General features: G+C 40.5%; 1 protein-coding gene across 4 annotated transcripts in view; it reads left to right on the top strand.

The window, feature by feature from the left end:
- Window positions 1–27,889, top strand: part of rhbdl3 (rhomboid, veinlet-like 3 (Drosophila)) — a 75,320-nt gene continuing 47,431 nt past the window's right edge. The window contains exons 1-4 of one of the 4 annotated variants that reach the window (XM_026170593.1): window positions 1–53; window positions 1,274–1,450; window positions 1,648–2,191; window positions 2,764–2,787. In XM_026170593.1, coding sequence (XP_026026378.1) covers window positions 2,051–2,191; window positions 2,764–2,787 — 165 coding nt within the window. In that variant the 5' untranslated portion in view covers window positions 1–53; window positions 1,274–1,450; window positions 1,648–2,050. Of the gene's footprint in view, window positions 54–1,267; window positions 1,451–1,647; window positions 2,192–2,763; window positions 2,788–27,644; window positions 27,827–27,889 lie in introns of those variants that run through there. The other 3 variants (XM_026170592.1, XM_026170594.1, XM_026170597.1) reach the window with 3 other exon arrangements.

Genomic DNA, 27,889 nt, shown 5'->3' with positions numbered 1-27,889 from the left:
CTCCTCATACATGGCTTCCACCCAACTATTATGTTTGTTTGATGTCTCCTCAGGTAATTGGTATGTGTTTGTCTGAGGTGGGGCCCCTGCTTTTTGTAGCTGCGGGCTGGAGGGGACATTTTATATCCCTCTAAATAAAACGGAATTTATAGCTTTGGACACTCCCTCCTTCCCGCTTTTAGACTGAAGCGATTTTGTATGCTGTTTTTTGGGGCATGATTAATTAGTGTTTATAGCACAATAGAGCTGTATGCCAAGTGCTTGCTTACTGTTGTGTTGAGTTTGTCTTCGAGATTTTTTTGGAATCTTTACCTTGAAATAAAATCGTGAATGTAGACTTTTACAGTAATTTTGTGCTATAAAAATAAAGTTAAATGAATGGACTGTTTTAGATTAGATGGATCAGATCAAACGTGAAATGCTCACTCTAGCTGCAAATATTAACAGGGAAATGTTGAACCAAGATACTATGTCTGTAGTTTTTATTTGAGCATATGGTGGGACATTAAGCGAGGGTCCTCCCTTAGGAAATGTTAAGTGTCATAAACTTAACTTTATGAATTTCTTCACCAGTGTATGCATGGAAAACAAAACACATAGTGGATTACAATGCAGTGATTCTCTCTGGTATTCTCCATCATTTTTAAGAGTAATTGTCAGCTTTTGGCGCATAATTACCTTTACCTCAGAAGATTCTGTGGTTAAACCTTATTTTTGCATGAATATTTTATGCTTAATATTTATATTTTGGGAGCAAATTGCTTAAGAACAAACACCTGCCTGCTCCAGAAGTATTCTTTGCTTAGTAATGTTATCGTGTTTTCCCAAAATAAACCATCTGCTTCCTTAATGTTTTACGGAGAGGAAGAGATTAGGGCAAGTGCATGTTCTAATTGTTGGGTGGATGGGGCTTGTCTTTTGGGTACAGCTGTGCTCGACAGCTACAAAAGTCTTTTAAAACAAGACTTTTCCACAAACAATACAAATAAAAATAAGTAAAAAATAAAAAATGAGCATGTTGTATTCCATATGGTCACACTTAAGCAGTAAAGATGAACACAAGTCGTTACGATCGTGCACAAATCACCCTAAACCCCACGAGCCAGCGACAGCCAGCTGCTCGCTCAGGGAGCCGGAGTTCCTCGAAACCCCCGAGAGGCAGTGGCTGGTGATCCCTCCTCACCGCCGGCCAAATCTCTCCCTTTCTCCCTCCCTTCCCTTATCTCTCCGCCCCCACCTTCCCTCTCTTCTTCACTCCCTCTGTGCCTGGAAGGACGTATGCGGATGGAGCAGAGTCGCGGCGTCTCCTGGAGCTGATCCAACCATCCCGTCTGAGGCGGTCGTTTTGTGCCCCCCGCCCCCTAGTGAGGTTTCTTGCACGGCGCACGGTGGAGAAACCAGACGGCCTTTCCCGCTCTGCGCCGTCGACCGGCAGAAAACAGCGTGCCAGGTAACGTGACGCACCACAAAAAAGAAGCTGGCACATAACTGAACTTCTCTCCCAGTGTGCCATGTGCCCACGCTTCTGAAGTAGACTTTTACCTCTGCCCGGAGAGGCCATACGAGACTTCATAGGTCGATGTCGTCATCCCTTTTCTGGGTTTCATGTTGTTGTCACTACTGATGATGTAATTATTTTTTTTTCAGTTGGATCTGCGTTCTGCTGCTGCTGCGTCGCACCTCTCGAAGTGAGAAGACTCGCTCTGCCAATGTGCGTCCCCAGCATCGCAAACTTGGATCGTCGCCTCTTTTCGCGGAAAGACTCATCTCCACCTCTGAAAACCTTTTGTCACTGCTGACTAACGATGTATTGACAAATTGTGTGACACTGTATGGATACTTTTTTTTATCCCCTAACTGGCTTTTACTAAACTGTCAGACGTCAACTTCTCCCTTGCGGATGAAGCTTTGCTTGCTCTGTTTATGTGAAAGTGCGTCGGGCATAACCGGAGTGCGCACACGTTTAATTCATCGCGGCGGGAGCATGGGATTTTAAACTACAGCATGTGGAGTCGTTCCTAAGGACCGCATCGCTGCTCTCCGTGGGTGTATGGAGAAGAGCAGCCTGAGAATGACAGGCGGAACCCGGGAGGCGCCGGTGAACATCTCTCCGGCGGTGGCGGCCAACGCAGAAGGCGAGGAGATCGAGGTTTTGGAAAGTACCGAAGTCATCCCAGTGGCTCCAGAAGAAGTAGGTCTACACAATGTGGCGTCAAGTGAACACATGACCCCTGTAACCTTTTGACATTTTCACAGTTATGAATCAGGACCTTCAGCTTCTTTTTCTTTGAGCGAAGTTAAACACAGTCCCTCTAAAATTAATTTCAGAAAGTCATTTGTCCCTAAATTCAGTGGCACAACTGACAAAAACAAGCGTTTTACAAAGACACGAGATGGAATTTAAAATACTGTTTATTCTTTTGAGAGCCGAGTTAGTAAAAGCACCCAGCACTTTGCTTCATCTTTTCCAAAGACACACGCTCACAGCATACTACCTTTTACACATAATGAGGCACACTTTTGGTACCTTGTTATCTTTTGCTGCGGCTCATTGACCGTAATGATCAGATAATAGCTGCATGTGATCGCAAGACTGCAATTATGGCAAATGCTTAGTGAAGGAAGCCCTTTTGGCCGAGATTCATCATTATCAAACAGGTGCTTCCCTCCTGTCTGGTACCTGTTTCTGAGTTTATTTTTCTTCCCATCTATTCCTCTTATTCATTGCTTCACACGCTCTTTTTCTCTTTTTACTTGTCTCAGCAATGGAAGTCTCTGTTTGACAAGGTATGTATCACAACCTTTAGTCCTTTAGGCTTGACTTTTCATATGCATGTTTCACTCATCGTGGAACTGTGTTGTCTCTGAAGGTGCTCATCTGTGTGTGAACTGTTGGTGACCTATGTCTTAATCTTTATTATCCGCTCCAAGCAACACAGATATATTAATCTGTTAAAAACGACATTGTCTTGCTTAAAGGTCATGAAACATAGGAAAGATTTAGCAAGATCAGGATTGCAGGATTGCACCAGAGGCAACGATATTTAATATTAAAAACTCCATATTTAGTGCGCTTTAGTGTGAATTGCCCATGGATCATGACCTTATCATTGTAAATGTGCTGTAACAGTGGCTTAATCACTAACAGAAGTGATTTAAACCTGCGCTGGGGGATTTTGCAAACTGGTAAAGGAAATGACATACAAAAGCAACAAAAAAAAATTTAGATTTTAGAAATATGATGCAAATATTTTCTGTTCAGCTATCACAAGTGCCTACTTAATATTTTTTATAGTTTCAAAATACTGCTAAACTTTGATCAGTTCCACAAAAAAGTAGCATCAGAGTTTCGTGGGGTTAATTGACTTGAATCCTGAGTCTTTTTTCCCTCCAGTCCCAGTTTATGAATTAGGATGAGTTGATAAATATATTTTCAGATCAAAATCTTGCCTAGTGCAGCTTTAAATCCTTCGCCCGCTGGGTATGACGGCATAATGTGTAACCAGGTCGAATCGCTGTCAAACCAAACTCGTGGAGAAGAGGGGGCTGTGGTGGTTGTGTCATTAACTGATATCGGCCCCAGTAATACAATTAGGACGATACACCTGGATGGATTGATCTGTGAGTCAGAGCAGTCTTGTAAGAAACACATGCCACCATGCACACACACATGCACAGACACACACAACCGAGAAACCCCAGGAGAAGAGAAACAGCGACTGGCTGATCATGCAAGCAGCAGGTCTGACAGGACTGACAGACGGCAAATGAGCCCCCCCTCTATCACACAAACACACGCACACTTATGCCCACACAGCTTGCAGTGTGTGCGACTACTGCATCACCTGCTCGGCATAGGGCCCCCCACTTTCTCATGTGGGGAATTGTGTGCATATTTATGTGTGTGTGTGCGTGAGTGCAGTGGTCAGCTGGGATTTTTAGGGTTGAGACTGAGGCTCGTGTCAGCCTCACTTTTAAGGGGGAGACAGAGGTCCCGTGGGATTATGGTGTGTGTGTGTAAGTGATGGCGGCATTAAGTGGGCCTCTCAAGCCGCTGTCTCCATGTGTGCTGCACAGCTTGGAGTTTCCTCAAGTGGGCGTCGGTCAGAAAAAAGCAAATGGCAGGGTCTCTACTCACCGTGGTAGCAACAAATATCCTTTCACTCTTTCGGTCTCCTTTCCTTCTTGGTTCACACAATGAGTTGGTCCATTTGTCAAGGGGCTGACCTCGGGGACCCCCAGCTTCTGTGAAGCGACAAGAGAAATGATGGGCCACTGAAGACCAGGAAAAGAAGGCTTTTAATCCACCCTGGCAGCCCGTGTTACTGCATGTGGAACAAAAGATGAAAGCTACTGAAAAACAAAGAGCAAGATCCAAAGATTTATGAGTAAAGATACACATTTCAAAGTTCATCTGTATGTGTGGAAGTCTATTTCATGTGTTGGATACTTTATTTGGTAAATATAAGATGTGAATGAATAGAAATATGTATGGTTCAGAGATGTGGAACAAGGGAAGAGAGGGGTGTGACATGCAACAGGTCACCAAACAAGTTTTCAAAACAAAGAAAAGTCATGACTTAGTGGACTGACCGGTAAGAGGTCAATCAAGTACAGGTAACAAAGTCCTTTCTTCACGTTTATAACATATTATCATCGTATTTGAGGACAGCTGAGAACATCTGTCGATTCTAAACGAAAAAAAAGAGCAGTTTTTCTTGGCTGACAGGTTGTATACATTTGTTTCTTTAAAAGATATCCCAGTATGTAAACTTGAAAATGCCTCACGAATGAAAATCTCACCTTCTAATAACTAGATGTTACAAATCAGCTAAAAATACAGCGTCTAATGTTGAGGACAATGATGCATCTTTTCTGTTAATCAGTCCTGACACCTCTGTATGGTCTCGACAGCGCGCATTTTATCCTGTCATCTCTCTCAGTGATGTTTGCACAGCAAAGAAACTACAGGATCATTTTCTCTCATTCTTTTCAGCCTCACTCTTTGGCTTTGCTCCCAACTCTTTAAAGCAGTTTGAGCTGTGTAAAAAAAAAACAACCCTTTGCCATCCTATCAATTTTACCAGCTCCCACGTGACTCTGTACATACAGCTATCATTTCTGGATTTCAGACCATTGGGGACAGGAATCAAAGTGCTGCGTTGCTCTGTTTCCCCCTCACTCCTCTCTCCAGTCCCTGGAGAGGATTTTGTTGCTGTATAAGTGCTTTCTTTCTCTGCACACAGGAAGCAAGAGAGCAAACCTCAGAATGCTTTGATTCATGTTTCCCATCGCCTGAAACAAACATCGAGACTCAACACAGACACAGGCGATATCTAATGAAGCAGAGGAGATGCTGTTAGCGCGGACAGCAGCTGCACTGCCCTCGCTCTCCCTCATAATCAAAGTGTCCCAGCCTCTGTTTGTCCTCTAGACACACAAATCTGAAAAGGCTGCAGTCATTGTAGCGTGATTACACACGGCACATGTCATCAGAAGAAAAAGAAAGGGCCCTTTACAGATTCTTCTTTCTACCCTGACTGATTTGCACACCAGAGCTCAGATAATGATGTTTCTTTTTTTTCTTTTTCTTTTTTTGAAGGTTTCTGTGGATTTAATCAATCCAGTTTATGTCTAGGATTTATTTGATAAACCATATTAAGCATGTTTAAATCACACGGTAAAATGGAGGAAACACATTTGTTTTGCTCAGCCAGGGAAGGCACATCAGATGGCTTTTTATGTGTGACTGGGAGCGCTAAAGATTTCTTTTTCAACCCGCTGGTAAAAAAAGTGTCTAAAAAGCGTCTCTCTCCTTTAGCTGTCTTGACCTAGATGGTGATTTTCTTACAATATTGATTGCGAAGAGCTACGTACACACAGCAAAGACTCAAAGTTATTATTTACCGGGGCTGGGACTATATCTGCGTTTGCGATTGCTGATAGTAGAAGTCCCCAGATGTACTGATTGCGACGTGGCTCAGCTCAAATGAGATGAAGCACCTGTAAAGGCAGGATATATACAAACCATAGATTGTCTTCCTCTTCTTTAGAAACTTTTCTTTAGCTAACTCTCGACTGAAGACGCACAACAGGATTGTTTGTCAATTCTCATAAATTGTCAGTGAATACTAATACATCTTTGATTCTGTGTGTGTGTTTGTTTATGTGCAATCCATAAGTGTGTCCACAGATGCCTTTGTGTTGACAGCATGCTCCCAATGCCACTTCGAAAATCCCCCAGGCATGCGCCCACAGGAGCTTAGTGATTAAACACTTTCACATGTCTGCATACTTTCCGTGAAAGTGTTTCCCTTTTAACTTCATGGTTGGTGGCAAAGAAAATCCCAAAACAACTGACTGGAGCCACATAAATCAATGTCTTATAGTTCTTTTAGGAAGGTTGTCTAGCTGGGGAGATACAGTATACAGTACATGTCATTTCTTTTTATTCTTCCTGGAAAATGGGAAGTAGATACAGTTATTTATCAAAACGTGAGGAAAAAACAAAGTTTGTTCAGTTCTAATGAGCTTGAAATTAGTATGTGGTATGACTGCCTTTATTCTTCATCACAGCCTGAACTCTTCTTATTTCTGGAAGTAGTCTTCAGGAACAGTTCTCCGGGCCTCCTGAAGGAGATTCAAAGCTCTTCTTTGGATGTTGGCTGCCTTTTTTCTTTCACATTTTCTGTAAAGATGATCTCAGAGAGGTCACAGCTCCGGGGAGGCCAATCAATGACTGGTATTGTTCCATTGTGTGCTTTTCTGTCAGGGTATGTTTTTACTGCACTGGCAGTTCGTTTGGAATCATTGTGCTGAAAGATAAGGCTATGGCCAATCACAATGTTTACAGATGGTGTTGCATTTGGTCAAATCCGAATTCATAAATCCATCAATTTCAAAAGATCCCCAACCCCACTGTCTAAAATGAACGAGCCTTCACCGTGTTTTCCAGATGGCTGTAGACTCTCACTGTTGGGCTTCTCTCCTGAGTCCTCTGATTATTTGAACCAAAAATGTCAAGTTTGGATTCATCACTCCATAAGACCTGTTACCAGTGATTTTCAGTCCAATTTGTGTGTCATTTGGCATCCCTCAGCCTTTTCTCCCTGTTTCACTTCCTTAAGAATGGATTCTTGACAGCCATCCTTCATTTGGGACCATTTCTGATGAGGCTTCAGTGAACCATAGATGGATCAACTGAAGGGCCAACTCTAGCAAGGCCTTTGTTGGATTGTTATTATTATTTTTTGTTGCTGTTTTTCTTTTGGATGTGGCTTGAAGATACTGCTCATCTTCTGTAGTGTCTTTTTTTCACCTTCACATGTCCAGTTTCCTCAAATTATTTAGTGACACGCGGCACACAAAAATATTGATCAATGGCTCTTCAATAATCATGTTTTTGGTGAAGAAAAAGTATCAGATGATGTTATTTTTGGAATTTAAAAAAATAGATTCAGCTAAATAATTGGAACACATTTTGTGTTTTAGCGACATGCTGCAAATAACGAAATACCTAAATACACAGAGATTGGTTCTTTGCTAAGTTGTCTGTTAAGTCTAGAAAAAAAGGTTCATCCCTTGATTTAGGTTCCTTTTTTGTGCTTCAATGATTCACAGCTCAGTGTAAAGTGATTTAACAGTGAAAATGGCCAGGTATAGGGATTGGCAACACGTTCTCACTTGAACATAAGCAAAGAAGTGGATATGTCAAAAGAAAAACTTCAGGAAAGTGTGGAGAATTATTGCTCAACAACAATAAAAATGACAAGCAAGTCTGACTACATGGTAGCAAAATCCAAATAAATTAGACTGGCTCAATACTTTTGCTCATTAGTGTATATTTTCCTGTAAACTGCTGGTTAGTGCCTCCTTCCTCATGACCCGTATATTCTAAAAGATGTCAAGCATGACTGATCGAGGGGAAACCACGAACTTTGTGAATGATGGGCGTAGCCTCCTAGCATCATATACTGGATTTGGGCTCTGGCTCAACGTTAATTTTTGGCCGCCGATGCTGTCGTTGCACAGACACATATCTTATAATTAGTGTTAAGTAACATTCAAACACGGGGTCACCTAATTCTAGTATGCAGATAAACAAGTTATCAAGCAAAAATCTTAAAGGTGATATTTAGCAACTCTGTTGCCACTTAATCTGAAACAATGCACACCATAGGAAACAAGGATATCATGTTGTCTGAGTAAATGAGCGAATGGTCCACCACCCAGTTGACTGGCACTTAATGGAAAGCCAACTGGGAAGCCTCAGCTGCTATTAGCGGTGCATGCAGGGAGAGGATGTCTCGACACGCCCCATCAGTTTTACTTACACTAAAAACAGAAGGAGGTTTAGACAATGAGACAACAGCAGTGAGTGAATCTAGTGGTAGTTAGGTATTGTGTTTGAAGAGGGTAAGGCCTGCATCATTTCAAAGAATGGCACCCGCAGACTGTAAAGGATAAATCATAAGGACCTTTGCCGCTCCCCATTTTCAAGAAATCTGAGACTAGATCAGATGGTCAATGTTTGACCAAAATATTTCCAGGACAGGCGTTTTTTCCCTGTATTTGTACCTTTTATGTCCTTGATATCAATTAGCTTCTAATTGCTTTCTGTGTATAAATTTACTTATTAGTGTTTCTCTCTTTTATCCACATTATTTTTAGTATCCTGATGTGTTTATGAGCCTAATTGCCTCTGACACATACACAGATGGCGAGGTCACAGTTTGCTGACCTGCTCATCCAACAGCACACATGTGATTGACACCAGCTGAGTCCTGGAGATGAGCCAACGACAAACACTTTTTGAAGTGTGTTGTCTCGATTCAGGATCCTGAAAGCAAAATACACTCCGCCTCATTTTTATTGCAAAGCGCCTGGCCTGTGCGGTGATGAAATAACAGAGAGAGCCTCAAACATTTTCATTGAAAGATTTAATCAGTGCTCATCTTTCCCCCACTCCTTTGCCGCTCCCCTGCTCAGCTCTAAATAGATTTCCTTAATGAAAGGCACAGTTCCAGTTGGCGGAGTGTGAAAACAGTTTCTGCTTTTATGCAGAGGTAAAAATAGCCGCCTTGTCTGTCGATCTGTAAATGAGAGATAGACGATGCACCGGTTTATTTGTAATTGGCTACAGTGTGCAAAACACAGCAGTGACATGAATCCGAGGTGTCTCTTTTGATAGCTGAATGGCTCGGTAATTTGGCAACCTCCATATGCCGTGTGTTTGTATGCATGTGCATCTAGTAGATTTGTACACACCGGTCCTGAGAATGTAAATCCATTACTAGAAGTCAAGGGAGGGCAGTGAAGAAGGCGGGGTATGCCTATTGCCTTTTAGGACCAATGCCAGTGCGTACATTCTGATGGGGCTTCTTCACAAATCATCCCTGACTGGTCTGCTTTCTACGTTCTCTTTCATCTCACTTATTACCTCTCTGTCTCTTGTCTCGTTCTTCTGAAATGCGATTTGCCATCAGAGTTAAGTGGATGACACTGCAGATGTGACAAGGCTTCAGTCTCTGTCTGCTCATCAGTGCTTTTATTTAATCTCTTTCCATTAGCTCTGTTCACAGATCCACACATCACCATGCACTAGCTCATCAATGATACAATAACAGCCCAAAAACTGAAGGGCTACAGACGAAAAACATCAAATCAGTGGCTGATAAAGGAGCCTGAGGTATTGTTTTCAGCAAGGCTACATATATTGTGATTGTGAGCCGAGTGCGTGTCTATGTCACTGCTGACACAGCTCACAATAAGCTATTTTTTGTCTGGAAGATCATGTTGTAGTCTCTCTAGCTGTGAGATTGTGAGAGTTTTGGCTGAAACTGGGTTCTAGTTTATTCCTGAATGATGGCTTTTGTTGGTAACCTGTCATTTTTGCACTGTTTTTAACCATTAATGCGGTGGCATTTCTCAACACCACTTATCAATGTTGGGATGGTTTAGTTAGCTCTGATGGTTAAAACAGAAGAGTTTAATTTTAAGAGAAAAGCTTGGTCCCGCTCTGTGCTGTATGTGCCAGCATGACATAAACTCTGGATCCTTTATTGCTCAATGTTACGCTTGTAGGCTGCCTGCAGTCAGCCCGCTGGCTCTGGCCTAAGCTACACAAAATGACTGTTTGATTGTTATGGTCCTGTTAAGCCACTGGGCTTTGCATAGGGCAAAGCACATCCAGTGTGCTCCCGAAAGCCAGCTTAACCTGCAAACACGATTTATACGTGAAAAAAAATCTTTTCATGTTGCAGCATGAAAAGAATTCTCCAAATTCTCCTTTTCTCCTTATTTATTCATCATAATAAATCATAATAACAAGATTTAGCTATCAGCCAATGTTCGGACATCAAACAAACACATTTGCTTACTTTGTTTAGTCTCAGGTATCCAGACTTGTTTTGTCCTCTCCTGCTTTACACAAGCATGTTTTGCTGTCATCTTTTATTTGTTATTTGAACAAAAGTGCCAAAAGGATTTGCTTTTTATAATTATCAAACAGGAATACAACCTTGAAAATTATAGAAGAAAATAGATAGATCTAGCTTTTTCAACACAGCCAATTAGCAGGCATGCTGCAAAAGGTTTTAGTGAGAAAAAAATAACCAAAGCTTATTTTCACCCATAAATAAAGCCAATCTAAGATTTCAAAAATTCTGTTTTTTAGGTTTGAAAACCAGATTTAAGGGGCAATCGCAAAGGAAGCACTTTGCTCAATGTACATCGCTTTGTTGCTGACAACTGGTAGCTTCTAGGCTCGAGGTTGCTCTACACTTTATGGCCAAAAGTATTGGGTTGCACCTCTTAATCTTTGAATTCAAGTGTTTTTGGTCCAGTTGTCATAGATATTTCATGATCAACTATAACTGATATTATTGCAGTGTGGAACATAGCATATATAAAAAAGATGGAGTCATCGAGTCAGGTTAACTCATGAATCATTATTCACTTCTACTAAACAGAAAGCACAACTCAAGTATCAACACGCATAATAGATCATCAACCAGACATGCCAGTGCTCAGGAGAACAATTCCACTGAAAGAAATAGATCTCAGCTCAGCTGAGAAGTGGCCGATTTTATAAAGTCAAGAACAGAGTTTCCGAGTGAGGTATGTTGAGGTGCTTAGTGTGTAAGAGTCATGAATGCTCTGCTGACTCAGTAACTGCAGCATTCCACATATCCTCTTTTATTAACATCAGCATAAAGACTGTGCACCAGGAGCTTCGTGGGATGGGTTACCTGTAGCCATGAGGCTGCTGTAGGTGTACAGTCCTTTATGATTATTGGTAGGTATTTTCTATATCTTATTTTAAAGTTGAGAAAAGTTTAAAGCCCTGTCCACACAGGAACTCAGTTACATTCAATGACTTCAAGAGAGGATGGGCGAAATACCTGCAAAGTGGGCGGGTCCAATTTAAACTTTTCTCAATGTTGAGGCAAATGATTGAGAGCGCAGGATAGCACTCATTGACATATGACAAGGTAGTAAATAAATGAGAGGGTTACCTACAGGAATGTCCACTAGTGATCAACCATCAGCGACAAAGTGATGCTTGATGAGTGAATCCCACTCATCAAGTGGACGGGCTTAACTCAGGATCATCCACTTTGCGTTGCCTACAGTTGTTTCACCTGTTGTCGTTTAAAGTTGATCATGCACGGAGAAACAAATGTAATAAAATATACTTATTCTCTTATTTACTTTATATATGCGCTTACATTTGTATCGTTCAAGACACTAAGTGCGAACCATTTTGTCCAAACCAATCAGATGTAGAGATGCTCCAAAGTCACAAATGTAAGATGGCAAAAACTCATTTAGATAAGAGGATACATTTGAACACTCAATATTCACTTTTTCTTTGTAGGTATTGATGATATACAATATGAGTTACAGAAGTAGTCATATGAAGAAATTAAAAGCTGTAAAAATCTTGCTCATTCTTCCACAGATGACAGCTAGTTTACTTTCTTCGTCTATTTCAACGTAGCAGTGCAGGATCACTGTTTAACAGAGTCCGGTTTCCTTGTAGCAGGTCATCACTCTGATCCTCCAGGGGATCAAAGACACATTGCAGGTCCGTTCATTCCTCATTGTATCAACAGGTCTTCCCACAGGTTGCAGAGCTGTTGACAGATCTGGTCATGACCCATTACACATTACAGCAACTAGCAGCTGTGTGCGTGTGTGTTTACATGTGTGGCACACTTGTAAGCTAAGCAGTTCTTGAACCTTGTGGCACATGAAATACAAAATGACTCCCTTTTTCTCAGTTTATAGATGTTGTGTGAATGTTCTCCCCAGTGAGATATCAAGAAAACCACAATTTTAGGACGCATTCCTATGCCATAGGCCATGCAGGTCCACAATGAAGCCTTGCAGATGTGGTGTTGACACAGGTACAATAACCCTGTGTTTGCTGTGTATACCTGTCTGTGTGTTTCAGTGCTCTGATTTCTGCCTCTTCAGTCAAGCACTTCCCATTAAGGAATGTTTCTGACTGAGTGTTCAGCTGAGCCAACTCTTTCATTCCCCTCTCTTCTCCCAGTAGAAGAAGCGTTTAGTGCTCACTAAGACAGATGGCACATTGACAACCACCTCAAACGAAAGCTGACAACTGCTACCGCAGATGTTTAGGCCCATGTGCTGGATTCATAATGCTGGCTGTATTTGCTGAGTTTGAACTCTAAATTGTTTGTTGGCTTTCAGATCACTTTGTCTCACTATGTGCTCAGCTGTCCGTGAAGCGCTGTTCTAACAAAGTGCTTCTCCAGCGACTCCTTGTTTATTCCTACACCTCCTTGTCTCTCCGGAGAGTTTGCAGTCATGACAGACTGTTGTGCAGACAAGAGGAAAAATGCATAATTCAAAGGTAATGGCATTTTTTTCTTTTTTGCTGCTTTTTTTTTTTTTTACGCCCACAGTAAAACTTTAGGTGGTGAGCTCAGATCGCATTTTTCTGGATTTACTTCTCTAAATTTACTAAAACCTTTTTCTTAGTTTAGGGGCATTTTCCATCCATACATTTGTCACAAAAACAAAACAGTACTGTGAAAAAAATCTGAATTTCTTGATTAAAGGTGTAATAGGTGCAATATGTTATTGAAACATGTCCAAAAATACATGGAAATATAGCACATAAGGCAAAAGCAGAGTTTGTTCAATTCTAATAGGCTTAAAAGTCAATATTTGGTATGAAAATCTTTAGAAGCTTAGTGATTAAACACTTTCACATGTCTGCATACTTTCATGGGAAGTATGCAGACGTTTGCTTTAAACATCATGGGTGGTGGCATAGCTGAGAAGATAGATACATGTGCGTACAGTATACAGTACCTGACATTTCTTTATATTTTTTATAGGAAAATGGAAAGTAGATACAGTTATTTATTGAAATATCTGCACACATACATTAAAATATAGTATAGAAGGCAAAAACTAAGTTTGTTCAGTTCTAATGAGCTTGCAAGTCAATAATTGGTGTGACCACCTTTATTCTTCAGCACAGCCTGAACTCTCTTTGTTTCTTTAAGTAGTCTTCAGGAGTAGTTCTCCAGGCTTCCTGAAGGACATTAAACACTTTGGATGTTGGCCGATAGTGCTCTGTTGTGTGTTCTTCTATTCATGCTTTTACTGCTTTTGTTGAAAAATGAAGCTGTTGCTAATCAAAACCTTTCCAGATGATAATTCAGGGTAAATCAAAATCTGAAGACACTTTTCTATCTCCGTATTTCCATCAGTTTTCACACCAACACCATTCCCAATACCACTGTGTGAAATGCAGCTCCAAGCTGTAGACACTCACAGTTGTACCAGCTTTGAGGTCACGTGACTCTGTTTGTCTCTCATATTTTTCACAAGTTCTGCTAAAGAAATGGGAACAAAGTTTGCCTTTATTTATCTATTTACTTATTTATCTTTTACAGGCTGCTAGTAGTAAAATGTGTACAGACACAATTTAAAATGGATTCTTTTCTATGTATAGACACATATAAGAAAGATAAACACTGGAGCCAAGCAGCCAATGTCCAAAAACCCCTCCAAAACATATAAGACCTCCAGAAAGCCTGGAGAACTCTTGCTCAACACCACTTTAAAAATGAACAGAAAATGTGTCCATTCTCTCTTTTGTCTGTGCTCAGTGGCTTCTCTGGTTTGTGTTCACATGACAACTTTCCAGAAGCAGACTGTATATAACCCCCAAACTGGTGTCACTTTACTTAATAACGCACTTAGAAGAATATAAACAATTTACTTGACACGGTACAGGTGGGACTGTGGGCCTGGACGCTTCGTTATAACTTTTTGCAGAGCAGTTGTTCTCTCTGCAGCCCTCACATCAGGTTCCTCTGTCTGCCACATCAAGATTGGTTAAATAAATTAGGCAGACAAGTGACTTCCCTCAGACTCGGTGCCTGCCCCAGTTTCAAGATCAGGAAGCTGGCTTCAAGAAAGGGAGAGAGATGTTTACTGTTTACTAATGTGGGTAATCATAGAGTCACGATTGAGATGATAATATCATCACACATTACCCACAGTAACGATGGTATTGCACTGATTTTGTAGCAATTGATGCATCATGGCATCTAAGTAAATAACTAAATAAGAAAATATTTTTAGCAGCTGCATTTTGCTGTCAGTGTGTATATGTGTGTGTGTGTGTGTGTGTGTGTGTGTGTGTGTGTGTGTGTGTGTGTGTGTGTGTGTGTGTGTGTGTGTGTGTGTGGGACCTCAGTAGGTCACATTAGTGGAGAATTCTCTTTAGAGTGTCTGCGTGTTTTATTCGAAATGTTGGTATTTGGTGACAGCACAATGATAATGGTGTCCCTAGAGAAAGTGATACGTGATACTGATACTTAGCCCCATCCTACTGTTTCCTTACTGCTTTCTTATTTTATTTTCAAGTATATAAGGTTCCCTTGCATTTATTTATTGCCATGTTTGATGTTATACCTATAAAGTAATGTAATGTAACATTGACCAATAAAACCCCCATAAAGGGTATGCCTTAGGGTGTCATCCTGGTGAATGGCGGTACTTTAAGATTATGCACATCAAGATGACGGTGATGAAAATGCTCAGCATGAGGTTCACTCTGGGATATCATCCACCGATGGATGACATCATAATGGCTTCCTCCATCTTTTGTATACAGTTTCAGAGTAAACCAGAGGAGTTTTGAATGTTGGCAGTTTTAGATTTCAAGAAGAAAGTCAAATTGAAGAAAATGCTTGTAACTTTGGATGGGTTTTATTCAAAAGTTTGAATATTGCAGATAAGAAAGGCAAAACTTTGGAGCTTTTCGTTGTATCTTGGACCAGGAGCTGTTGTGTCAGACTGTTCACATCAGGAGAGAGGCTCTGTGAATTGCATTTTTAAGTCAGGAGTCCAGATCATTCACATTTTTGCAGCCTTCTTACTGACTATGTTACCCATACCACAGCAAAGCAAAGGAAGCTTCCTGATGTTTTTATGTGATTCATGACATCGGTGTTTCTTTGCAAAGCAATTACAATGAATATCAAAAAAAGTTACAAAAAAACTGAGTTATGTTGAAATTGCATGGGTAGTAATTTTATTTTTTTATTTTTATTTAACATAAGTAATATAAGTGTACAAAGTGTATTTGGACTATCTTACACTAAAGGAAGGGAATAACTGGCTTTTTAATAGGCTATTATGTAGTGATTTGAGTTTTTCCTCTGACTTTGAACTCTATATAACCTTAAAAGATGAAAAGAGGTTTTACACACTAAAACATAATTTTGTTAGAGAAAAAGTTGTTATGCGTCTGAGAGTAAACGTTAAATATTAGTGGGGTTATTAGAGATTTTGGAGCTTTTATATTTTATATAAAAGCTCTTTTATGTCAACATAACCGCTTGATTTGTTTGGGTGAGAGGATGGGTCAGTAACTCTCAGACATCTTGGGCCAGCCCGGCAGGCTCAGCAAATGTCCAAGGTGAGTGACAGTGCTTAGCTTTCACACAGATACCATCCTGTCTCCCCTGTGTCGTCTTACAGGGCATCGATGCCAAAGCCTGCCAGCCGGTCCAAAGTGCTGAAGTGGCTAACAGTGCCAAGGGCAAAACCACATCACAGCGTGCAACACAAAATTAGACAAACAGGATCTGCAGCCATTGTAACTCCTTAACTTTCTGATTTGATGTTTACTGAATTCTAGCATCCTTTTGAATATTAGCATTGATACTGCTGACTGCTGCAGTGGCGTCTGTTCATAAAGGGGTAAATAAGATAAACTGCACACTGAATCATTCAGGTTATAAAACATAATCCAGACGTCCTGCATGTAATTTTACAATGAAGGCCCATGGTAAAATACAGGGATATGAAATTAGGTCATAGATGGAGTTGTTCCCACTGATGATAAAAATTTCAGCAGTTTTTCAGCATTGTTTACTATGAAGCATGAGCTTCAGGGAAGATACTTTGATTCCCTTTTCTCTCATGGTTGGACAGGCATAACTGTTTTTAGACAAAATATATTTTGTACTCCTCAAAGAGAATAGCCTGTGTTGTTCAGCACTGGGGAAAAAACTGTTGCCATAGTTTTACAGCACAGTAATGTCAGACTGTGTGCTTAATTAAGATATTAGTAAGAAATAATAAATCGCTGCTGTAAGTTAGAATAGATCTCGGGCTTGATCCTAGATCTCTTATGGCACTTGCTCATTACATGGACACAAGTTGTAAATTTATAGATTTGATGGTTGGGTTTGTTGATGGCAAGAAATTGCATCTTACATTTTCATTTCAGTTTCTCAACTCAGACCTATAATGCAGACACAGCGGGGCTTATCTGAGCTGTTTTTGACTCTCATGGCTCAGCTATGGCACTGGCAGATGCTGTGTGGGTCTGATGTGCCCCAGTTGTCATGTGAAAATGAAAGGTTTCACAGGGCTCTATGCAGTCCTGTAAAAATCTAAGTATAACCGTACTGTTTCCATAGGAATTTAGAGGGTAAGTTGCAGCACTGGTGTAGCTTATCAAATGCACATCATCAGTTATCATAAAGTGTGACTTCCTCTATGAAAGCAGATGTTTTAGCAGTTTGCTGGTCTGGAGCCTTTAAGTGTGTTTTAACACAATGCCACAATCTTCCCAGGAGTGGACATCCCAGCAAATTCACCCCAGTACTCAGAGAAACTGTAGCAGACTCAAGAGCTACATCTCAGTTAGTAGTACACTTAGAAAAAGACTGAACAATTATGACTTATTAGGAATGGTTTGCAGGAGAAAGCTTCTTCTCTCTAAAACATGACATCATGGCTTAAGTTTAAGCCGAAGTTGTATCTGAACAAACCAGAAGACTTGATGGAACAAATGGAACAATGCCCTTTGAATACATAAGCGTAGAATGGAGATGTTTGACCAGAATACACATCGCCACATTAGACAAAAACCAAACACAGCATATCAGCAGAAACACCTCATACCAGCTGCCAAGCACGGTGGTGGACGGGTAATAACTTGGGCTTGTTTTCCAGTAACCTTGGCATCTTGCAGTCATTGATTAGACCATGAACTCCTCTGTATAGCAAAGTATTGTAGAGTCAAATGTGCAGCCATCTGTCCACTAGCTAAATTTTGGTCCAAAATTGGACCACGCAACAGGACAGGGATCCCAAGCACAACAACAAATCTACAACAGAATAGCTGAAAGGGAAAAGCATCAAGGAGCTGCGATGACTCAGTCAACGTCCAGACTTCAGCCTGTGGTTGGATCTTTTCATAAATAAATGATTGTAAATCTCCATGAATCAAAGCACCATTGTAAAGAACAGGGGACTAAACCTGTTATGCAGTTATGTGAGAGACCGATGAAGTCATGCAGAAAATGACTATTTCAACTTGTTGCTGCTAAAAGTGTTTCTACAAGCTATTGAACTATGGGGCGTACTTGCTTTTTCCACAGGGCTACAATGTCCTGCACCAACTGTATTTTTCACATGACGGTAAAATTAATGAATGACTGAACTTTGGCTATTAGACACACCCTGAATAAAGACCCGACAGTCAAGAACATAAAGGACTAATAAAGCTTACTGCATTTGATCCTAACATTTCACTATCTGTGGAGAATTTACCAACACTGAGTCTTAGTGTGTTGTTTAATTTAATATCTGTTGAACTCACTGTAGGGAGCTAATTTTCAGCTTAGTAATTCTCATTTAAGGCAAATTGAGGACGGGAATTACTGCTGTGCTAAAAACTGGGAAATGTCATGACTGATTATTATAACTGTTAGATGAAACACAATAAAATTACACTGTTAACCAAACAGTATTTAATATAGATTGGTCACATTATGTCACTGAATAGGGACTATATTTTGGCTGACTGAGATACAGTCTCTCAAATAATTGTTAGCATGGGGGAACATCCTTAAACAGGCTTTTTATGTATAAGGATACACAGTGGTCAGAGGTTGAGATAACAGAGGCTTTTCAAATAGATAATAGGCAACATAGAAATTTTCATATAGCTTTTACTGTTGTAAATTGAGCTGAATTAACCTTCAACAATAGAAAACATGCAAAGTGCAGATATTTCTAGATATGGATTGAAAAGCTTTTAAAAGAAATAAATAGTATTTGTGGATCTTCAACGTTGCTTTTTTGTAGTTGTAATGTGTTTGTGTTCAGCTCACCTCAATAATTAGTCAGTGGATCTAAAGTTAGCTCCGTTCCTGTAAAAAATCAGAATTTGATATGTTGTAGTCAGAATGAATGTTACTCAGCTTTCAGCTTATTACTCTGTCCGGATTTGTTGCGATCACTTTTGTGCTGTGGGGCAGTAAAAACCTCATTTATTGCAATCTCAAAATCTTTTGTATATCCACTTGGTCTCGTAGTGCTGTCTTGAGTGCTGACACTAACCGTAAGGATAACATAAGAGGGAATTGCTGTAACCTGACATTAAGTGAGAGAAGATTCATTTCACAGCATTGATAATGGAAGATTCTCAGCCTGTAAATCCATCCCTAATCCTTTGCCAGCCCAGTGGGGTATTTGCGTTTTTATGTGGTTGTGTCACTTCCAAATGTGGCTGTAGTGATCACAGCGCATCCTTAATGCATTTTGGTGCAGTCGCTCTGTTTACTTGGAATCAGATCAAACAAACTGCATGTTAATGCTGAGTGTGAAAACAGGGCCTGTTCTGTGACAACACCATCACCTTGTCTCCTCTGTTGCAGTGTTTAGTAGAAATCTTCTCAGAGTTACAGAAGGAGATGGGGGTATTTTTATGGTCGTCACTGGGTTTGCTGAAGCCACATTTGCAGACATAGTGGCTCGTCAGAGTGCCTGTCAGAGTCTGACACTGAAGTTGCCATTAGATAACGCTTATCTCCTTCAGGGGAAAAACTGCCAAGGTTACGATAACTTACAGTTCAATTTCAGGTGGAACGAGAATCCATATTTATTATTTTTACAACAGTCTTTCTGAAATAAACTTCACTTTTTAATGAGGTATTTATGTGTGTGCAATCACATATGACATATAACAGACAGTCAACACAGGATTACATAAAGTGCACTGTGCAAAAATTGCAAAAAACAAAACAAAACAAAGACAGTGCAACACCAGACAGAACAGAACAATGCAGGCACAAGACAGTGTGGACACAACAGAGCAAACATGTGCACACACAACAGTATGTGTGTGTGTGTGTGTGTGTGCTTGTGTACTCTAATGAAATCTGTGCATGGATCTTATTATTTCGACTCTTTCTTATTCTTCAGTGAGGATATTGTGGCAACATTGGTGATTCAACTCAGACTGGGAACAGAAAAAGTGTCAAACGGACTCTTTTGCTTACTTTTCTTCAGAACTTGAAGATATGTAAATATGAAGATATGAAGATGCAAGAAAAGGTCAGGAGAGAGTTAACTTAGTTTGGCACAAAAAAACCCCCTAAAAAGTATAAAGCTGGTCATAAGATCCATGAGATGAACAGGAAGAGATGAAGGTTGGATCAGGAAATTTGGTATGCCAAATATACAGCAACTATTTTGTTACTCAGTGACAAGTGGGATCTCAAAAGTCCAGTGATGTTGTATGTCTGCAATTTAAGCTGAAGCATCTTCATCAATCCGGTATGTGCAAAATGGAGTTATGGAGCTGTTATTAATCATATCTGTTACCTAGCTAACTCTGATTTATAACTTATTTCAAACAGCTAACCAGATATAGTGTTTAGTGAAATATGCTCTTTTATTTTGGTAGCTAAAGTCATTTTGTTTGTGTTCAAGCACTTAACTACAAATATAGACTGTATATAAATGATGGAAGTAGCCATCATTAGCCACTGTTTTCTGGATTTCCAATTTTAAAACTTCAACTTTTTTTTTTTTGGCCGCTGCCATGTTGCTATTTTTAAGGGTCACGAGTAACATGTCACCCTGACTTCCTCAATGAAGACCCCTGTCATACAAGCCTACAGAGCGGCCGGAGAATAATGTGTATTCCCCAACTGGTTGGTGAGTGGTTGCTGATGGTTGCTTGCTGTTTTCCGGATGAAACCAGTCACAAAGGGGATGTTGCACCAAAAACCTTGCAGTTACTTTGGTCATTAGCAGATTGCCACTTTCACATGTAGCTTGCATGGACTGGTCTGTGGATGGTCCCTGAGTTGAAGTGAAACTTGTAAAAGTACAACAGAAGCCAGAAATATAAAAAGTTTGTCTTCAAAGTAAAAGTTGTCTTACAGCTGCAACCAACATATTGGGGGCAGCTTTTTGAAGGCGAATTGTTTCTGTTTCCAGTTTGTGTTATGTGTTTCACAGAGCAGTTGCCATTTGTTTTCAGCCCAGTCACCATCTTTAACGCAAATCGTAGGCCACCATAGTCTTCTAATGACCGCAGGAAGAAGGTTTGCACTGCAGCACTATATCTCAGTTTGATCCAGAATCTGCTAGTAAGAATTCACATTTATCCTTAGTGACTAGCGGTTGCCAGAAAGTCTGAGGCCTAAGGCTAGCATGCATGTTTAGCAAGCTGCATCCATAAACTGCATGGTGCATCGCCACAAATATCTGTTATTTAGTGACGAGTAATGCACTAATAAAATACCTGAATTTTACTCACCTAAACTGCAACAAAGACTTCAATAATTCAGTTAAAAAGCTTCAAAGTCACTAGCATCACAAAGACAATTGAGACCTCTCATCCAGTGTAGGATGTATTTTTAATGCCATTGTTGAAGCTGAAGACGTTTTCACATCTGAACATGGGAGTCAATGGGGATCGACTTAGCTTTATGTGTTGCATTTTGTTTCTATTTGAAAATGTTAGTATTGAGTCTCAACTATTCTCAAATATTTACGTAAAAGGACAAAAAAAACCTGAAAGAAGTCAGATATGGTGTTTTTTTGGAAAAAACTATATAATAACCTACACTTCCTGTAAAAACTTGATTGTGAGGTCTTTGGTTGCTGTATGAATGCAACATAACTGCCTCACATCTTAAACACCTTGAACTGCTTTTTCTGTTTTTTGTTTTTTTGAAACTCGAGTAATGTGGGTTGAAAGAACTCACCTTCTTCTTCTGCCTTAAAAGGAAAGGGGAGTCTACCATGGAGAGAGTGGGGATTGTCTCTTGCTCGCTGATTTCTAAGGATTATGGGAATAGGATTATGAAGTTGAGGGTGCCCGAATGGGACTTTCCACTACTGCCAAGGATCAGGAGACAGCTAACTGGCTGGCTGCCTGATTGTAGCTGATTAATAAAAGCTACTGCTTGCAGAGTGGCCTCCAAAGAGCAAATGCAGTGTGTTTCTTCTATTAAGGGAGAAATTCTTGTTTAAGATTGACAGACAGTTTCAAAAGTCCCACCCGGCCCAGATGGCTACCTTGAAAATGTTTCTGAGAGCCAGATTAACTCCACCATCCTCACCCCCAGCCTCTCGCAGCTCACCCTTTCCCCCCTTTTCTTTTTGAGATTTAAAGAAAATAAGTCTGGGGCCTCCCCTTGGGGCAGCCCAAGCTCGGGTCCATTTGCCAGCTATTATAGATCATAAATCTCTGTGGTGAATGGAACCGCTGCCATCAGTGGTGCAGGGATTTGATTGTGTTTTGGGGAGAGCTGACCTGAGGGCAGGCCTGTAGCAAAAGAGAGGAATGAATGCGAGAGAAAGACAGCCTGGGGAATGGCTCATTAAACAAATGTTTCTCCCCACTTTTTGTTCCCCTTCTTATCCTGTGAGGAGCTGCTGAATGTGTTGAGCACTGAAGGGACGTTTGATAGAGGGTTTGGCCTGGCTATAATGAAGGGTTCTCACCTCGTTGTAAAGGGGAGGTTTGGGGAGAAAAGGTCACTAATCTCCATCTTTGTCTCAGCGCTGACCTGCCTGTGCCCTTTGCCTGAGTGACATGGATGCTCTGTTATAACTTTGTTGGTGTATGTGTGTGTTTGACATGAATTTTGACTTCTCCATGCCTCCTGGCAGATTAGCTCACGTGTGTGTGTCTGTAAAAGTGACATTTGTGCTCTTGTGGTGTAAAAAGCTTTCTTCCTAGTCATGTCTTGTCTTGCGTGTCCAGTTTGTGTCTTTGTTTGTGTGTTTAATTGTGTTTCCATACATGCTTTTCTCCAGTGTGAATGCTTTCACAAGCACAGACGGGAGGTAAAGTGTTTATTTGAACACATGTTAGACAGCCTGCTGAGGGCCATTCTGTCTGCTACAATCCCCTCTGCTTCTGGAAATGCCCTGGGGGCAGTACAGCTCTCTCTCTCATTTCACCCATCTTTTAAACTATCAACCAGTCTGTCCCGCTCCATATTGCCTTCTGTCAGACAAAATCAAACCCCATCCATACTAATGCAGATAACTCTGAAAGCACATCTTTTTCTTCCCCCCACTCGTGGATGTCAAGGCTTAAATTTGAGTTTTTCCCAATTCTTTCTAAAATGCAGGTAATAGTATTTAAGGAGAAAATGTTGCAGTTTTTTGTTTTGCATGGATTAATGCCATTCTGTCAATGATGCACTTAGGATCTGTTTGTTGGCATGTAATGTATAATTTAATTAGCAATGTGCTTTTTGCTGCTATACCTTGTCCCCTCCATAAGCTTGTTGCCACTGCTGCCAAAGTTCACATGACATTGGATACTCTAAACCCCATGTCAAAAACCACCTGTAGATATCCAAGCATACATCCAAGTCTACACATGCTTGTGACTAGAGATCAATATTGGTAAACCAGCTTTTACCATCAATGCAATTATAATATGTAATTCTGAATTCAGTGTTCAGTACTATACGAATGTCACACTACCAGAAATTTAGTAGTCGGTACGAATACCGGAAGAACTGCAAGATTCTCGATACCCAGTTGAATGCCAAAACAAAACGATCATCCTGCGGACACAAACTCCTTTATTAAAAAGTCATTTTAAAACACAGACATGGTGGAAAAGTTTACAATTTTTAAATTATATTTTGTTAACAAGACACAGAGTGAAAGGTTAAGATGGTTCCTGAGTAATCTACAAATGTTACATTTGCATTACATTAGCATAAGAGTTTAACGTTTGCTATTGTAAACATTTTGATCTATGAAACAAAAGTTGAGCTTACAAGGCCAAGAAAGATCACATTTTGTTGCTGTGAGTTGAAACTTACTCAAACTGAATTCTTTGAATAGGTCTTGGGTGCTTCGCTACATTGGAAATACTTCCGCCCAACATCAATTGCATCTTGCCTTTGGTGAATCAGTTATGATCCCTTATTAAACCCCCGTTGAACACAGTACTTGTCATGTCGGACCCCAACACACGCACACAGACCAGCGGTATAGTGACAGCAAACACAATCAGTCACTCGTCCCAAACACCTGTTCAGCCCCGCCTCCGCGCTGCCCCGGGAGCTCACCGTGCCACCCCTCCTCTGCAGCGGGCCAGAGACCACGTCCACGCCACAGTACTGTTATTGCAGACTCCGCCTTTTTTACCAATAATTTGGAGCAGAACCAATGTTGAAATCGCACTAGTCTTCTTCTTCTTCTGGATGCAAGGATAGACTAGACCACTTGTAGCTGTACGCTGCCTCCTTCAGTTCCAGAAGACTGGAACATACCTTTACCCATAGGTATGTACTGTCTCGATACATACCTATGGGTTGGGACAACTAATGGTACCACACATATCAGTTCAGGTGACATCCCTACAGCAGTGAAAGTTGAAAGCTGTAAAAAGTCTTGCATGTGATTCGCAGAACGAACTAATAAGCTAAGGGGTGTTCTATTTAGGCCAGTTTCTGCTCCGTCTGCAGGCTGCTTTGCAACCCACCTCCACCCCAGCATCATGTGTCAGTGTCATCTTTGTTCTCATTGTTGCGATTTATGTTTTGTACTGAAGGGGTGATCCCAGAGCCATACATTTCAATTGGTCCTGATTGAGCTGTTTTAATTCATATAGTAAAATCTTTACAAAAACTAAACAAAACCTAAGCATGCATGCATGTAAATCAGCGGTCTCCAACCTTTTTTGCGCCACGGACCGGTTTATGCCGGACAATATTTTCACAGACCGGCCTTTAAGGTGCCGCGGATAAATACAACAAAATAAAACTAGTACCGGTACCGAAAAAAAGAAGATTTATTCATAACACACGTGAAAAGACCCATAAAAACGATAACAAAATAACGCTGAAAACCGATAAAAACCCTGAAATCCATACATTTCACACCTGAGCCTCTACTCTCGCAGCCCGGTACCAAACGACTCACGGACCGGTACCGGTCCGAGGCCCGGGGTTTGGGGACCGCTGATGTAAATCACAGAATCCAATCACAGAACTCTATTGAACCCATAGGAATAACAGTAGTAACACTCACCTATGGTTAGTTTGTTGTCTCATTCACACTCGGTTTATCAAAGTTATTGCAACAGTTGGCTTCCATGGAGTAAGCTTCATCCAACAAGTAGCACCGCAGAACTTGCTAATAAATGTAGAGCCTGAATGTAATGTCTCCCCATTCAGCATCTGTCAAAGAAAACTGCTGATGATATTATGACTGCATCTTGTCACCCACAGACCAAAGTAGCTCTTTGTCTGCAACAGCTTTAAACCAGGAAGGAATGTGGTTTTAAACTTTAAGAGTACATAGGCTTTGTGATTTAACAGTGCAATGAAGTGTGCATCTAAGGGTGTGTTAATGAATATTCAGGGACACACAGTTGGTATGCAGCCCTCTTTTGTGGCGCTCGGTGATAGATCTCAGCTGTCTGTGCAGTGAGCTGCTGTGATGTGTTGGGAATTAGCAGAGATGTCGATGGGACAGATACTCAGCATGCTGCTGGGTGATCAAGGGTATTGATACTGTGTTACCCAGAAACATTCAGTTTAGATTAAGCTGCTCCAAGGTGCTTTATAGTTACATGGAAGTGAGTTTTCTTATTAAGATTATTTGCTTATTAAGATTATTTGCTTAAGGCAGAGTGCCTATGTTTTTTCTATTCGGTCTTACTTAGTGAAGCAGAATAAAGAGGATGCCAGTATTTACAGCAGTGAGTGGCTGCACAGAAAAGAGAGAGGTTGTACAATTTCACACCTTCAGCAGAAACTAATATTACAGTGTAGAGGTTTGCTTAGACCCACTGAACACAGGTTGCACAGCATAACAGCTCTACAGACACTATTAAAATCTAGCGAGTCCATAAAAAATACAAAAAAACTGTGCATTAAATATAGACGGAGACACTTTAAAAAAAGCTACTTTAATACCACCTTAAACTTTGGAGAAATGAAACACCAATTATCATTTTAGTCTTCCAGCCATGAATAAACTGACTGAAATGATGTTTCTGACATTTTTCAGATATCTAGCCTGATCTAATGTTTCACTTGTATGTCTCAATCGTATCATAATGATACCATTAAGCGGATTTTTGCACCATTGCAATTGTAGAAAGGATAAATTTGCAATAAGCATCCCACTCAGGCAGGATTTCCTCCTCAGCCTTAAGTAGACGAGGATCTCTTAATAAACAGTGTCACCTGGGAACTGTACTTATTGCCATTAATGATAACTAAATGTGAAACCACTCCTGTAGTTTTGATCAGGGTTTACAGATGAATTAACTGCGAAGCTGTTTCCATGTCAGTGTGTAGTTGTATGTTTATATGCTATCTCCGTGCAGCACAGTAAGATGTCTACAGATTTAAAGTAATACCTTTGCGTCTGACACCTATCCATATACTCCATCTGTGTGTGCACACACACATGTACCCACTGAAGACATCTTCACGTAGATCAACGTTGCCTGGTTACTGGCCAGTTGGCAAGGGAACGGTGACAGCCCATGCTAATTTGTGATGGCCTGAGATGACTCTGTTCGTGCCTACGTGTCTGTGCACGCGTGTGTGTGTGTATGTGTAAGATCAATGAAGGTTTCTAATCTGTCAAGTGAGACAGGTGACCCAGCAAGGCTTTGATTTGCCCAGACACAACAGCAGACTCTCTAAAATCAATTTATGTTATAGCGACAAAATGAGCAACTTACCTGACTTAACTCAAAAAATATATTTTGATACTGAAGTGGTCCTAAAAGAAGTAGCAGTGCATAATTCTGATCTTTTTTAAAAGATTTTTTAATTAAAAGAATAAAATGAAGCAGTGTATTCTCACATATTCTTATTTGCATGCTTTTTGATACAGAAATATGTACTGTGTCAGAATTGTCTGTTTCATGGTGAAGTAGACAGAGTAAAAGAAGGCGAGCGGAGAGAGTATATTAGACTACGCGCAAGAAAAAGCAATTACCTGTGGACGGCTACGTGCACTTCCCATCACATAGAACAGGAAAGCAGTGGAGAGAGGAGAAATGAAGACAAAAGGGAGCGGAAGCTGTATCAGGAAAAAAAAGAAAGGAAAAAGGAAAGAGTGGAGATACTGTGGCCGAAAGAGTCTGCAAGTCAGCTGTCTCTGTGAGAGCTGATAAGACTAATCTGAGTGAATAGAGTTTTGGAAGTAATGCCATGCATTTGAAATTTCGAGGGGTTTTTTTTTTTTTTTTTGGGGGGGGGGGGGGGGGGGGTGATATTGAGACTTTGAGTTTGAATTACTAGGAGGAAGGGATGACATGTCCAGGTGCAACCAGCTGCTCCGCCGAGTGAACTTTAGCTTCGGTGCAGAAAGTTTTTCTATTTGGACTCTTTCTCGTCTTCTAAAAACATGAGAGTTGGTTCAATTTAATGCTCAGACTTAAACATCAAGTGACTTCACTTTTACCATACACAGCTCTGCATTGTTCTTGTATTATTTGTCTGAGTATTTCTTTTAGAACATGACCAAAATATATGTATACACACACACTCTCTGAGCACTTATGAAACACCTGTGTAACCCTGTTCTATTCAATATGAGTGTTACAACCCTAGCTGAGACTACTGTGACTTATACCTGTGTGGGTGTCTCCTGCCTTAAGTGCCACCCTTCTGTGCAGCTGCCTCCAATCAGCAATTAGGCCAGGAGTGCTTAAGGCCAGAGCTTCAGTGCCAGAGAGCCTTTTTTTTTTTTTAACAGCTTGTGAGCGATGTTTGTGTCTGGACTTCTTACTCCTGCTCTGTGAAGAAAGGTTGTTTTTGACCATTTAACCTTTTTGATTCTTTTGTTTTTTTGTGCAGCTTCTAGGCATTGTTGTATTTTTACTTCTTTTGATAGTGTTAGCTCCTTGTCCTTCTTTTCTAGTTTAATTATTAATAACAACTTTTATTTAATTGATATTTTTGCCTCCTGGTCTCTTTGTCTTCAACCTGAACACTTTGAACAAGCAATGGCTTACGATAAGGTAACATCCAGTAGTAGAAGCCATACAAATATGTATGTAAATCCATGGAAAGTTATACATGAA

This window comes from Astatotilapia calliptera, chromosome 6, assembly GCF_900246225.1.
Source record: "Astatotilapia calliptera chromosome 6, fAstCal1.2, whole genome shotgun sequence".
Taxonomy (NCBI): domain Eukaryota; kingdom Metazoa; phylum Chordata; class Actinopteri; order Cichliformes; family Cichlidae; genus Astatotilapia; species Astatotilapia calliptera.
The sequence above is the reverse complement of the archived record's forward strand: the minus strand, read 5'-3'. Positions and strand labels throughout refer to the sequence as shown.